The 14,041-nt window shown below is 50.9% G+C and overlaps 1 protein-coding gene across 1 annotated transcript in view; it reads left to right on the forward strand.

The window, feature by feature from the left end:
• The first annotated feature begins 781 nt into the window (after positions 1 to 781).
• Positions 782 to 14,041, forward strand: part of spag8 (sperm associated antigen 8) — a 73,023-nt gene continuing 59,763 nt past the window's right edge. Inside the window, exon 1 of the mRNA XM_038790767.1 lies at positions 782 to 1,190. Within this exon, the coding sequence (XP_038646695.1) occupies positions 867 to 1,190 (324 nt within the window). The 5' untranslated portion in view covers positions 782 to 866. The remainder of the gene's footprint in view (positions 1,191 to 14,041) is intronic.

Consider the following 14,041-nt stretch of genomic DNA (forward strand, 5'->3'; position numbering starts at 1 on the left):
GCAGCAACTGTGGAGAAGGATACATTTAACGTTTCAAGTTCCTACCTTTCATCAAAACAGGGAATGCATAAGACCACATGCATTAGAAGCAGGAGTAGGCCATTCGACCCATTGAACCTGCTCTGCCATTTGATCAGATCATGGCTGATCTGAATATGGCCTGAACTCCACTTTCCTGTCTGACCCCCTCGAACCCTTGACTCCATTGTTGATTAAAAATCTATCTAATTAAGCTTTGGATTTTTAATGACCTAACTTGCCCAGTTCTCGGAGGAAGAGAATCCCCCAGATGACCCTCTGATCAAAAAAAATAAATCCTCATCTCCACCTTAAATGGGAGGCTGTTAACTGTAAACTTTGCCCCCGAATTCTGGACTCCCTTCCAAAGGGAAACATCCTCTCAACATCCAGCCCAGTCTTCGCCATCTTCTATGTTTCCGGAGGGTCACCTCTCATTCTTGTAAACTCCAAAGGCCCAGTCTCAAGCTGAACTCACGGCAACATGGTGTAGCTGAGACAAACTCGGAGGGGCCTGGTGTGGAGTACAGTAAGGGCCTGGGTGCAAAGGGCTGCCTTTGTAAATTCTATGCAGAATCCATTCTCAGAGTTTTTCCAGCGCAGATCTATTTGAATGTACTTTATCCACAGCAGCTTCAGCAGCGTTCACTTTGCATGAGGAGGTGCCATTTGAGTTCCAGCAGCCTGAGCTGCCATTGGCTCCGGCCTCCCTGTTTGTTTACAGTTGCCATGGTTAACGCGGCGATTGCTCCTCTGTGCACGGAGGGGGTTTCCGAGCAACCGTCTGTTGTTCCAAGAGAAGGATATTTGTAAAGAGTGGCGGCGGCTGCTGCTGCTGGTTTCTGGAGATGGAGCAGGTGGTGTGCGACGAGTCTGTTGCAGGCAGGTTAACTGTTGGGAAAGATGGAGTCGGCCCCCAGAGGGAGGGAGAGGAGGCAGGGAGGGGGATTGCAGGCACCGCTGGCTGCTCTGAGGTAGCCAGGCCACCAGGCAGGGACCAGGACGGATGTCCAACGCTAAGTGAAGCGCAAGCTGCAAGAGAGATGCCCAGCCGGGAATGTAAGGAGGATGGCAATGTGCAGCTTCCAGAGGAAGCCGGGGACGGTGAAGCACAGGAAGACAATGCCAATCGCATTAAGAATAAGTGTCTAATCGGGAATTGGCTGGAACAGGTACTGATCCTTAAAGCAAATGACTTGGTGTGTAACTCCCCAAATCACTGTTTTTCAGTCACTATACACATCACAAAATTCAGCACCACTGGTACCATTAGCTATCATGCCTGAAGAGGGCATTGGCAACCATGGATTTCCATTAATTGGTCCATGATTATGCTTGGCAAAGTACCATTGTGGTTTGTCATTGCTCTCTGCAGTGTGGTGTTCAAGAAACTCTCCTGTTCTTAATGCCTGCCATCAGGTGCAGTGAAAGAATTTACAGGCTGATAGTCAACTTATTTGCCCACTTTCTAAATGCACTTTCCATGGCCATCAAGTTGTGGATTGGGTCTTGAACCTGGAGCTTTTGACCCAGAGGTAGGGATGCTACCCATTGCGCCACAAGGTCACCAACTCTGCAAAATCTCCAAACTTGTGGCAGGAATGGTTTCGGTGTCACACTTATGCACCTGGTACCATTCCCCCACCTTCTCCGCATAGCCCTGCCCTTTCTCCCATGTCAGGTAAGAGCCTAATTCTCTTTTGAATACTTCAGTGGATCCTGCTTCCACCACATTCTCAGACCCTAATCACTCTCTGCAGAACTTTTCCCCCTCAAGTCGCTTTTGCTTCTATTGCCAATTACTTTAAATCTGTGCCCTCTGGTTCACCATTCTTTCACATGTGGGAACAGTTTCTTCCTAACTACTCTGTCTAGACCCCTCATGATTTTGAATACCTCTATAAAATCCCCTCTCAATCTTCTTTTCTCCAAGGAAAACAGCCCCAAATTTTCCAATCTATCTTCATAACTGAACTTCCTCATCCCTGGGACCATTCCCATCAATCTTTTCTGCACTCGCTCCAGTGCCTTGCACAATCTTTCCTGAAGTGCAGTATCCAGAACTGGACACGGAACTCTAGCTGCGGCTGAATTAATGTTTTATACAAGTTCAACATAACCTTCTTGCTCTTATACACTATGTTCCTGTTAGTAAAGTTTAAGATAGTACATGCCTTATTAACCATACTCTCTACCTGCCCTGCCATCTTCAATGCTCTTTTAACATAAAAACCCATATCCCTCTGCTTATGCACACCCTTTGAGTTGTACCCGTAATTTTATATTGCTCGTCTTGCCAAAATTAATCCCTTCATATTTCTCCGTGATGTGGAGATGCCGGTGTTGGACTGGGATGGGCGCAGTAAGAAGTCTTACAATACCAGGTTAAAGTCCAACAGGTTTGTTTCAAATCACTAGCTTTCGGAGTGCAGCTCCTTCATCAGGTGAGTGAAGAGGTGGGTTCCACAACCAAATTGACAAAGTCAATGATGCAAGATGATACTTTGAATGCAAGTCATGCAGGTTATTAATTCTTTACAGGTCCAGATGGAGCGACTGGAGAAAGGGATAATCACAGGTTAAAGAGGTGTGAATTGTCTCAAGCCAGGACAGTTGATAGGATTTTGCAAGCCCAGGCCAGACGGTGCACCCCAACCATCTATATCAAAGTATCATCTTGCATCATTGACTTTATATATATATGTGTGTGGTTGTGGAAGCCACCTCTTTACTCACCTGATAAAGGAGCTGTGCTCCAAAAGTGAGTGATCCAAACATACCTGTTGGACTTTAACCTGGTGTTGTAAGACTGCTTACTGTGTTCATATTTCTCCGCATTGAACTTCACCTGCCATTTGTCTGCTCATTCTGCCAACTTGTGCATGTCCTTTTAAAGTTCTATATTATCCTCCTCACAGTTCACAATGCTTCAAAGTTTTGTGTCATTTTCAAATTTTAAAAATATCCCCTGTGCCGAGGTTTAGGTCCTTAAGATATTTCAGGAAGAGCAGTGACCCCCTTCCTCCAACCCAAAAAACATTCATTAACCACCACTCTCGATTTCCTGTCACTCAGCCAATTTTGCTTCCATGTTGCTACTGTCTCTTTTTTTCAATTACTTTGCTCACAAGTCTATTGTGAGGCACCATATCAAATGTCTTTTATAAGGCCATGTACATCACATTAACCCTCATTGACCCTCTGTTACGTCTTCAAAAAATGATGATTGACCTGCATTTGATGGGGTTAACTTTGCACATTTTTTGAACAAGGCTGTAACATTTGTAATTCTCCAGTTCTGTTTCCACATTACAATCAAAACTGAACTATTTATCCTTTTACATTCCCTTTGTCCTTATCGTGCAGGTGTTTTTGCCAGTCCTATTGTTCCTATGCAGTGCCACCTCTAGCTGCAGTCTTGCTGGTAGAAGGCTGCTAACTTTCACAAGGGGGATAAATTATGCAGTGGCACCTCAGTAGCTGCAATCTTGCTGGTAGAAGGCTGCTAACTTTCACAAGGGGGATAAATACAGGTGGCCTTGCAGGAAGACGGTGGATAAGCAATGGCAAACATTCAAAGATCGCATGGGTGAACTGCAACAATTGTTCATTCCTGCCTGGCACAAATATAAAATGGGAAAGGTGGACAAATGATGACTAACAAGGGAAGTTAGAGATAATATTAGATCCAAGGAAGAGGCGTACAAATTGGTCAGGAAAAATAGCAGAACAGAGGATTGGGAACCGTTTAGAATTCAGCAAAGGAGGACAATGGGATTGATTAAGATGGGAAAAATAGAGCAAGTGGAACATAAAAACTGACTGCAAAGATTTCTGTAGGTACATGAAGAGGAAAAGATTGGTGAAGACCCTTGCTGTCTGAAAAAGGTGGATTTATAATGGGGAACAAAGAAATGGATGGTCAACTAAATACATACTTTGGTTCTGTCTTCACAAAGGAGGACACAAATAACGTACCAGAAATGTTGGGGAACACAGGATTTAATGAGAGGGAGGAACTGAAGGAAATCAGTATTAGTAGGGAAATTGATGGGATTGATGGCCACAAAATCCCCATGCCCTGATAATCTACATCCTGAGTACCGAAGGAAATGGTGCTAGAAATAATGGATGATTTGGTAATCATCTTCCAGGATTCTTTAGACTCTGGAACAATTCCGACAGATTGTAGGGTAACTAATGTAACCCCACTATTTAAAAAGGGAAGTAGAGAGAAAATGGACTTATAGACAGCCTTACATCGGTAGTGGGGAAAATGCTAGAGTCCATTGAAAACATTTTAATAGCAGAGCACTTAGAAAACAGTGGCAGTACTAGACAGAGGAAGACAGAGTTCTTGCTATAGAGGGAGTGCAGCGAATGTTTACCAGACTGATTCATGGGAAATGGGACTGACATATGAGGAAGAGATTGAGTTGGTTGGAAATGTATTCACCGGAGTATAGAAGAATGTGGGCGGGAATCTCATAGAAACCTAAAATTTTTTAACAGGACCAGACAGGATAGATGCAGGAAAGATGTCCCCATGACGGGGAGCCCAGAACAGTCTAAGGATGTGGGGTAAACCATTTAGGACTGACATGAGGTGAAATTTCTTCACCCAGAGAGTGGTGAGCCTGTGGAATTCTCTACCGCAGAAAGCAGTTGAGGCTAAAACATGTATGTTTGAAGAAGGAGTTAGCTCTTGAGTCTAAAGGGATCAAAGGTTATGGGGGAAAGTGGGAACAGGTTACTGAGTTGGATGTTCAGCCATAAGCATAATGAATGGTGGAGCAGGCCCGAAGGGCGAAATGGCCTATTCCTGCTCCTATTTTCTATATTTCTATGACCTCAGCAGTGTTGGACCTTGTGGGCCCTGCTTTGGTCTGCACCAAATGATACAAGTGACTGTAGTCTGGACTGGCTGACAGACAAAGTAAGGAAATTGGTAGAATGACAGCACTGGAGCAGAAATATTGTCACCCTGAGAGAGCACAGTTGGTTCATGTTGAATGGTGTCATTGGCATTACAATCCTAGTAATCTGTTGAACTTCTGTAAAACCTGCAAGCGTCTTTAAACACATATATCTTTGGCTATGTTGATAGCAGTCTCAGCCTGCATGACAATAAGCGTGGCTCTCATGACCACTGTCTGAGCTTTCACTGCAGAACTGAGATGTCAACTGACTTCTGCCTGTGTTGCAATGGAAGCTGAGATATTGACCAGTAGATGTTGCATCATGGGTGCATCTGTAAGTGTTGGCCACCAACTCCATGCTGCAAACGATAGGTTGCAAGCCCTGCATGAAGCCCTATGCCAAGTTGGAATCAGACTCATCCATGCCCCTTCATATTGAGAACAGATTGTTTTGCTTGAATAACCATCCTGTACGCTGCCTATTGAAGTCCACATCTGAGTCTTCTGCAGCAGAGCTCATGAGCACCATGTGGTTCACCACATGCAGATACAACCCTCATTAAGCAGTGTTACCATCTGATCTGGTGCCATGAGTGTCAGATCAGGTAAATGCTTCTTCATCAGACATCAGATTAGCTGTCACCCTTCCTCATGAGGCTCCAATGGATCAACATGCAACACTTTAACAGTTCTTGGGTGTCTGAAAGAAGAAGGGGAGGGGCGAGGGAAGGCATGAGTAGAAAGCAAGAGGCAATACCCTCTCCAGCCTATGCTACATACAAGATCGCAAGATGACAGTGAGGTATATTTGAGAAGGACCAAAAGGCAGGAATATACCGCCATCACAAAAGTTCTCAGTGATGCCAGATGCAACAGCCTCTGTGACAATCATGCACTGCACTAGAGGTTAGGCATGCTCGGCCTCTATTGCTTTTGCTGCCCCCCCTCCCCCTCCTGTTATGGCCCCCTTGTCCTGGAAGAGACAAGGAAGAATGCCATTCACTATGTGACAAACTATTTGTGTGATGTGCCTGCCATTGCTGAATAGCTGATGATAAGTGCAAGCAAGGGTTGGTGGGGGGAGGGGAAGTGGTGGTGGTGAGGCTGCCCCCATTGGCAGGTGTATGAGGATGAGGTGGAAAATCTGAATGTTCTTTGAAGATGCACCACTAACCTTGACCACCCATGTGGGGTCATTGTGTTTCTTCTGGCACTAATGCCAGATCCTCACAGCCAGTATCTGGGAATTGCCCTCCCTGGCCACCTGCTCCTATTCCTTTTTTTGGTTGTTCATTGAGGAGCATCTGGCGCTCTTTGGAAACATTCCTTCTTTCTACTTCCTGTAGCACTGCCCCCAGCACCACTTCAGAGGACCTGGGAGCCCTCCTTCCTATTGCGCTATTTTCTGTCCTTTTGCTGCTTATAGATAGAATTTACAGTGCAGAAGGAAGCCATTCAGCCCATCGAGTCTGCACCGGCTCTTGGAAAGAGCACCCTACCCAGGGTCAACACCTCCACCCTATCCCCATAACCCAGTAACCCCACCCAACACTAAGGGCAATTTTGGACTCTAAGGGCAATTTATCATGGCCAATCCACCTAACCTGCACATCCTTGGACTGTGAGAGGAAACCGGAGCACCCGGACACACGGGGAGGATGTGCAGACTCCACACAGACAGTGATCCAAGCTGGAATCGAACCTTGGACCCTGGAGCTGTGAAGCGATTGTGCTATCCACAATGCTACCGTGCTGTCCACAAGTGTTTCACAAATAGTCTACAATAACCTCTGTACAATAAGTGAAGTTCCCCTCACACAAGTTATTGGGCCCTTCATTAAACATGATGCCAATCAGCAGCATGCGTTCAGAAGAATAGGGGGGATCTCAGAGAAACCTTTAAAATTCTAACAGGACGAGACAAGGTAGATGGAGGAAGGATGTTCCCAATGGTGGGTGTGTCCAGAACCAGGGATCACCTTCTGAGGATACGGGGTAGACCATTTAGGACAGAGATGAGGAGAAATGTCTTCATTCAGAGTGGTGAGCTTGTGAAATTCATTACACAGGAAGTAGTTGAGTCCAAAACATTGGTTGGTTCCAATAAGCAGTTAGATATAACACTTAGGGTGAAGGGGTTCAAAGGATATGGGGAAAGCCGGATTAGGCTATTGAGTTGGATGATCAGCCATGATCATAATGAATGGTGGATCAGGCTTGAAGGGCTGAATGGCCTCCTCCTGCTCCTATTGTTTTTCTATGTTTCTATGTCATGCTTGGCTGGATGCTGAAATCATTGAGATGAGAAGGCAGCACAATGTTTGTGTGTTGGCTACCTCAACAAGACAGAGCAGATGGTGATTGTGCAGTGAGGCTCCCAGCTCCAAAAATAGGCCTTGGCAAATATTTCCCCTATATATCTCATTTCTTTTCACCCAACCCTGCTAGAATGTCAAAAGCGCTAGTTTCTCTCCAGACTCTTGGCCAATAAGCATTGCCAGACTCTTTTACTCTGAAATGTCAGGAGGAGGAAACTGGACCAATGCACTCTTAAAAAAGCAACAGTGACTACACCTAAAAAAAAACATTTTGACAGCGACATGGTAGCACAGTGGTTAGTGATGTGTTAGGCAGGTTGGTTCGATGTGGACTGTGGAGTTGCGGAGGAGGCTGGATGTTTTCCATTTCGCTGGATGGCTGCTTGCTGGTCAATGCTGATTCACTCGAGGTAGGTCCGTCAAGACTCTGGTACCATGATGTGTTAGGCAGGTTGGTTTGATGTGGACTGCACTCGATGCAGGGAAGTTAGAAACAGACACCTAACACTGGAGTAGATCCAACACTGTTTTATTCAAATATAGAACTGCTATACGTATTCAGCTGTGGGTCGACACTATACTGATCTGACTGGTGACCTTGTAGTAGCCTGACCAGACTTACTAGCTACCGCATGGTGTTTGCACTTGCTAGCTCGTGGACTCTGACTGTCTCAGTAGCTGGGTCCCGAGAGATCGGGAAACCTAGTGCCCTCTGGCTTTATAGTGGTAGTGTCCTGTCTGGTGATTGGCTGTACTGTGCTGTATGCTTACTGGTCATCCTATGTGTCAATCACTGCCTGTCTGCATCTCATTATATACATGAGTGGATATTATGACAGTTAGCACTGTTGCTTCACCACGCCAGGGACCCAGGTTCGATTCCCGGCTTGTGTCACACTTCTTGCGGAATCTGCATGTTCTCCCTGTGTTTGTGTGGGTTTCCTCCGGGTGCTCTGGTTTCCTCCCACAAGTGCCGAAAGATGTGGGGCTGGATTCTCCGCCACGTTATATTTCTGTCCCGACACGCCGACGGGATACTCTGTTGCGCCGGCCGGTCAATGGGGTTGCCCCACACCACCGGGAAACCCTTAGGCACCGGCAAAACGGAGAATCAGACTGGCGGACAATCCCACCCGTGTTGTCGGTGGATTGGACATTCTGAATTCTTCCATTGTGTGCCGGAACGTGGCGACTGGGGGATTTTCACAGTTACTTCATTGCGGTGTTAATGTAAGCCTATTTGTGACACTAATAAAGATTATTATTATTATTATTCAAAGAATTCACATTTATACAGATCCTCCTTAGATCCTCAGGATGCCCCAAGGTTCTCTGCAGCCAATGGATTACCCTAGAACTGCAGCCATTGCCATAAAATAACTGCAGCATATATGTGAACAAAGAACAAAGAAAATTTACAGCACAGGAACAGGCCCTTCGGCCCTCCCAGCCTGCGCTGATTCAGATCCTTTATCTAAACCTGTTGCCTATTTTCCAAGGATCTACTTCCCTCTGTTCCCCGCCCGTTCATATATCTGTCCAGATGCATCTTAAATGATGCTATCGTGCCCGCCTCTACCACCTCCGCTGGCAAAGCGTTCCAGGCACGACCACCCTCTGCGTAAAAAACTTTCCACACACATCTCCCTTAAACTTTCCCCCTCTCACCTTCAAATCGTGACCCCTTGTAATTGACACCCCCACTCTTGGAAAAAGCTTGTTGCTATCCACCCTGTCCATACCTCTCATAATTTTGTAGGCCATATAAACACCAAAAGTACCACATGAGATTTAAAAACATATCTGTGGCAATCAAGTGGAATTCTCTGTAAATACCACGATTGTCTTCATTTAATACTTTCGTTACTTACCCGGTGAACGGAACACTTTACCTTCTTGACATTACATGCAGTTATTTTGCTTGTATTGAATGTTTTAAATCACCTTTAGTTCTGCACTTTGACAGGACTCGAGGCCTGCTCATTTCTCAGTCACAAATCACAGGTATTTAGCGTTGAAGCAAATTGATTAAGCACTGCATTGAACTGGTCCACCGTTGACATCCTGTTCATAATGGCAACATAAGGGGCGCGATTCTCCGATGCCGCGCCGCATCGGGAAAGCCGTCGTGAACTCGGTCAAGTTCAACGACGGCGCGAAACGCCCCAATCGGGACCTATTCAGCTCAGGGGCAGCAAGGCCGAGTCACCCCAGGAAACGAGTGCCAACGGGGAGACCCTGGTTGATACCGTTGCAGGCCTCCAGGACTGGCAGCGCCAGGTGTCGGTGGGGCGACGGGGCACCTCCCCGCTCGCACCTCCGTCCCACAGTGAGGCCCGGTCCGAACGTTCGCAGAGACGGAGTCCAGGGAGTGAGACGCTGGGTGTGATTCTCAGCAGTCCGCCTCCACTCCTGCTGTACCATCTGGGGATTCACTTAGACGTAGTGGTAGGGCCCGTAAGGCAATGAAGAGGGACACATAGTAAGTTGGCACGGGTGAAGGGTACAGTTGTAGGGGCTAGGGCATCTGTACTTAATATTTACCATTGAACTCACTGTTGCACCTAACTTGTAAGACTGTGTGATTTTTCCGTTGCCACGGGGATCGTGATGGTGACCGAGTGTCGCTGGGGTTGATGAGCGGTGAAACTTCGGTGCCGGGTGTGCAGTCCCCCCCCCCCCCCCCCCCTCCCCCCGCCTCCCACAGTCGGACACCGTAGTCCTCGGCACTCCGACGTCAGCTACCCCACGCGGGCACGTGATGGAGTGTCCCTGACGTACTCAGCGACCACCGAGATGGATGGTTCAGCTATTGCCATGAGTCAGACTTTGTCTAACGATTCTGAGCTCAGAGCTCATTGCAGAGCGGGCTGTCATCATTCAACATGGCACTGATCACACCCGCTGACACAGCCATCAATGTCGTGCCATAGCGTTGTGCCGCAGTGGTAAGGGTGATCTCAAAGTGGAGCAGTGTACGCGGAGCGGGGGTGCGGGGGGGGGGGGGGGCTGGGGCTGGTGGTGGGAGTTGTGTGCTGTCCGTCTGTACAACTGGCGATGCAGGTGGTAGTGATAGTGTTCAGCGATGCTGTCGCACGCGATGCGTGAATCTTGCAGCCACCAATGCGTCGCGTGCCCGCTGTCCTCGCCGGATCCGTCGTGCAGCCTCCTGGACATTACCAGCACCCGGTTTGTGTCTGTGTGCTGCGCCCGACGCACCACCAACCCCCTCCACTTCCTCCTCCTCCTCCTCCTCCACCTCCTCCTCCTCCTCCTCCTCCTCCTCCTCCGTGTTGGCACCACTGCCAGTGGCTTCTGCCTCCGACTCCTCCACCAGGGCATCTCCTCTCTGCATCGCGATGTTGTGCGGCGCACAGCAGACCACAATAATGCGAGCGACCCTGTCGGGCTGGTACTGCAGTGCCCCTCCGGAGTGGTCCAGGCACCTGAATCCCATTTTCAGAAGACCAAAGCAGCGCTCCACCACACCCCTGGTTGCTGCATGGGCCTCATAGTAAAGGGTCTCCGCATTGGTTTGAGGCCTCCGTATGGGCGTCATCAGCCAAAACCTCAGTGGATTACCCCTGACGCCCAGCAACCAGCCCCTCAGCCGGGGGGGCTGTCCCTCAAACATAGCAGGGATGAACGGCTGCGCAAGAATGTACGCATCATGCACACTCCCAGGGAACCTTGCGCACATGTGCATGATCTTCATGTGGGGGTCGCATACCACCTGGATGTTCATGGAGTATGTCCCCTTCCTGTTAGTGAACACTTCCCTGTTGCCTGCAGGCGGGTGCATGGGGACGTGAACACAATCGATTGCCCCCTGCACCATCGGTATCCCGGCCACGTTGGCAAATCCACGGGCTCGTGCTTCTTGATTTGCTCGGTCCTCGGGAAAGGTGATGTAGCGGTCAGCGATGGGAAACAGGGCGTCGGTCACATCCCGAATGCACCTGTAGACCGATGCCTCCCCCCCCCTTCCCACTACTCATTCTCTCCCCCCCCACTACTCATTCTCTCCCCCCCTCCCACTACTCCCTCTCTCCCCCCCTCCCACTACTCGCTCTGTCCCCCCTCCCACTACTCGCTCTCTCCCCCCCTCCCACTACTCCCTCTCTGCCTCCCTCCCACTACTCGCCCTCTCTCCCCTCCCACTACTCGCTCTCTCCCCCCTCCCACTACTCCCTCTCCCCCTCCATCCCACTACTCCCACTCTCCCCCCCCACTACTCGCTCTCTCCCCCCCTTCCCGCTACTCGCTCTCTCTCCCCTCCCACTACTCCCTCTCTCCCCCCTCCCACTACTCGCTCTCTCCCTCCCTCCCACTACTCCCTCTCCCCCCTCCCACTACTCCCTCTCTCCCCCCCCCACTACTCGCTCTCTCTCCCCTCCCACTACTCCCTCTCGCCCTCCCTCCCACTACTCGCTCTCTCTCCCCTCCCACTACTCCCTCTCTCCCTCCCTCCCACTAGTCGCTCTCTCTCCCCTCCCACTACTCCCTCTCTCCCCCCCACTACTCGCTCTCTCTCCCCTCCATCCCACTACTCCCTGTCTCCCCCCTCCCACTACTCGCTCTCTCCCTCCCTCCCACTACTCCCTCTCCCCCCTCCCACTACTCCCCTCTCTCCCCCCCACTACTCCCTCTCTCCCCCCCACTACTCCCTCTCTCTCCCCTCCCACTACTCCCTCTCTCCCTCCCTCCCACTACTCGCTCTCTCTCCCCTCCCACTACTCGCTCTCTCTCCCCTCCCACTACTCCCTCTCTCCCCCCTCCCACTACTCCCTCTCTCCCCTCCCACTACTCGCTCTCTCTCCCCTCCCACTATTCGCTCTCTCCCCCCCACTACTCCCTCTCTCCCCCTACTACTCCCTCTCTTCCCCCCCACTACTCGCTCTCTCCCCCCCTACTACTCGCTCTCTCCCCTCCCACTACTCCCTCTCTCCCCTCCACTACTCGCTCTCTCCCCCACTACTCGCTCTCTCCCCTCCTCCCACTACTCCCTCTCTTGCCCCCCTCCCACTACTCGCTCTCTCTCCCCCTCCCATACTCGCTCTCTCCCCCCCCTCCCACTAGTCACTCTCCCCCCCTCCCACTACTCGCTCTCTCTCCCCCCTCCACTACTCGCTCTCTCCCCTCCCACTACTCCCTCTCTCCCCCTCCACTACTCGCTCTCTCCCCCCTACTACTCGCTTTCTCCCCTCCTCCCACAACTCCCTCTCTTGCCCCCTCCCACTATTCCCTCTCCCCCCTCCCTCCCACTACTCGCTCTCTCCCCTCCCTCTACTCCCTCTCTCCCCCTCCACTACTCGCTCTCTCCCCCCCACTACTCGCTCTCTCCCCTCCTCCCACTACTCCCTCTCTTGCCCCCCTCCCACTACTCGCTCTCTCTCCCCCCTCCCATATTCGCTCTCTCCCCCCCTCCCACTAGTCGCTCTCTCCCCCCCTCCCACTATTCACTCTCCCCCCCCCTCCCACTACGCGCTCTCCTCCCCCCCCCCCCCCACCCCCCCACTGGCCGCTGCGTTCTTGGGAATGCCTTCCCCAGTTTCCGAAGACTCCGGGACGGTCCGCTCACCTCCTCACTGCTCGTCAGCCAGCACGACTGGCTGACGACTTTAAAAAGCAGGTGTGGACGGCGACGGCGTGACCACGCCGTCGGGACTTTGGCCCATCCGGGCCGGAGAATAGCGGGGGTTCCGGAGAATCGCCATTTTGGATGCATCGGGCGATTCTCCGGGTTTTGGCGCGCGGAACACGACGGAACAGATTTGGCCGTTTGGGAGAATAGCGAGAGCGCGTCGGACCGGTGTCGCGTGAAAAGCTATTCTCCCAACCGGCGTGACATCGGAGAATTGCGCCCAAGTTCTTTTTCAGAATTTGGAGCCAAGTTGGTGATGTACCATCGATTGTACGCGAGGCGAGTGATTTACCAAAGTCTGGCTTTAATTGACTAGAACACAGCTCTGCGATCGTCTACAGTGGAAAGGGACGATCGTCAGGCGTCTGAGCATTTATACCTTGTTAATAGAGGCGTGGTTAACTCAGCCTCTCGGCCAATCGGTCGAGAGGCACATGACCGACCAGGGCCAATGGTAAGCCGACGTTCTGGCCCAATGGCAGACGAGTATGCAGATCATATCACCACATTCACCCCTTACGGAGAAGGAAGGCGGGGGGGGTGTGTGAACGAGAGCCGGGGGGGGGGGGGGGGGGGGGGGAGAACTGGTGATATGAGTAGCCGTCGGGAGAATAATTTTCTCTCCGTACCCTTATCGAATTTGGGGGCTTCCCACTGGCCCAGACATAACGATATTTACAAAAAGAAAGTCGATGGGGCTGTAGAACTCTAGAAGGATTCGATCAGTCTTTTGGTGTTCCTTGACGTCCTGGCCGAGCGCCGCAGTGGAGGAGTTGTTGTCGGATCGGCTGATGGTCCTGCTGATGTCCTGGAGTCCGGGAGCGATAGACTTCGAGTAGTCTCCGTCACCTGAGCTGGCCGCGGAGACGCCATGGATGAGGGATGGGGAAGCTGAGTGGGGTGCTGGGGTGAAAAAGGGGAGGGGGGGGTCTGTGGTGGGGGGGGCCGCACGCCGGCGGGTGCCAGGTCCCGGAGGGAGACCGTGTCCTACCGACCGTCGGGGTACTCCACATACGCGTACTGCGGGTTAGCGTGGAGTAACTGGACATGCTCCACCAACGGGTCGGACTTGTGCACCCGCACATGCTTCCGGAGCAAGATGGGCCCGGGGTGACCAGCCACGTCGGGAGAGGGGATCCGGA

This window comes from Scyliorhinus canicula, chromosome 3, assembly GCF_902713615.1.
Source record: "Scyliorhinus canicula chromosome 3, sScyCan1.1, whole genome shotgun sequence".
In the NCBI taxonomy this organism is placed as follows: Eukaryota; Metazoa; Chordata; class Chondrichthyes; order Carcharhiniformes; family Scyliorhinidae; genus Scyliorhinus; species Scyliorhinus canicula.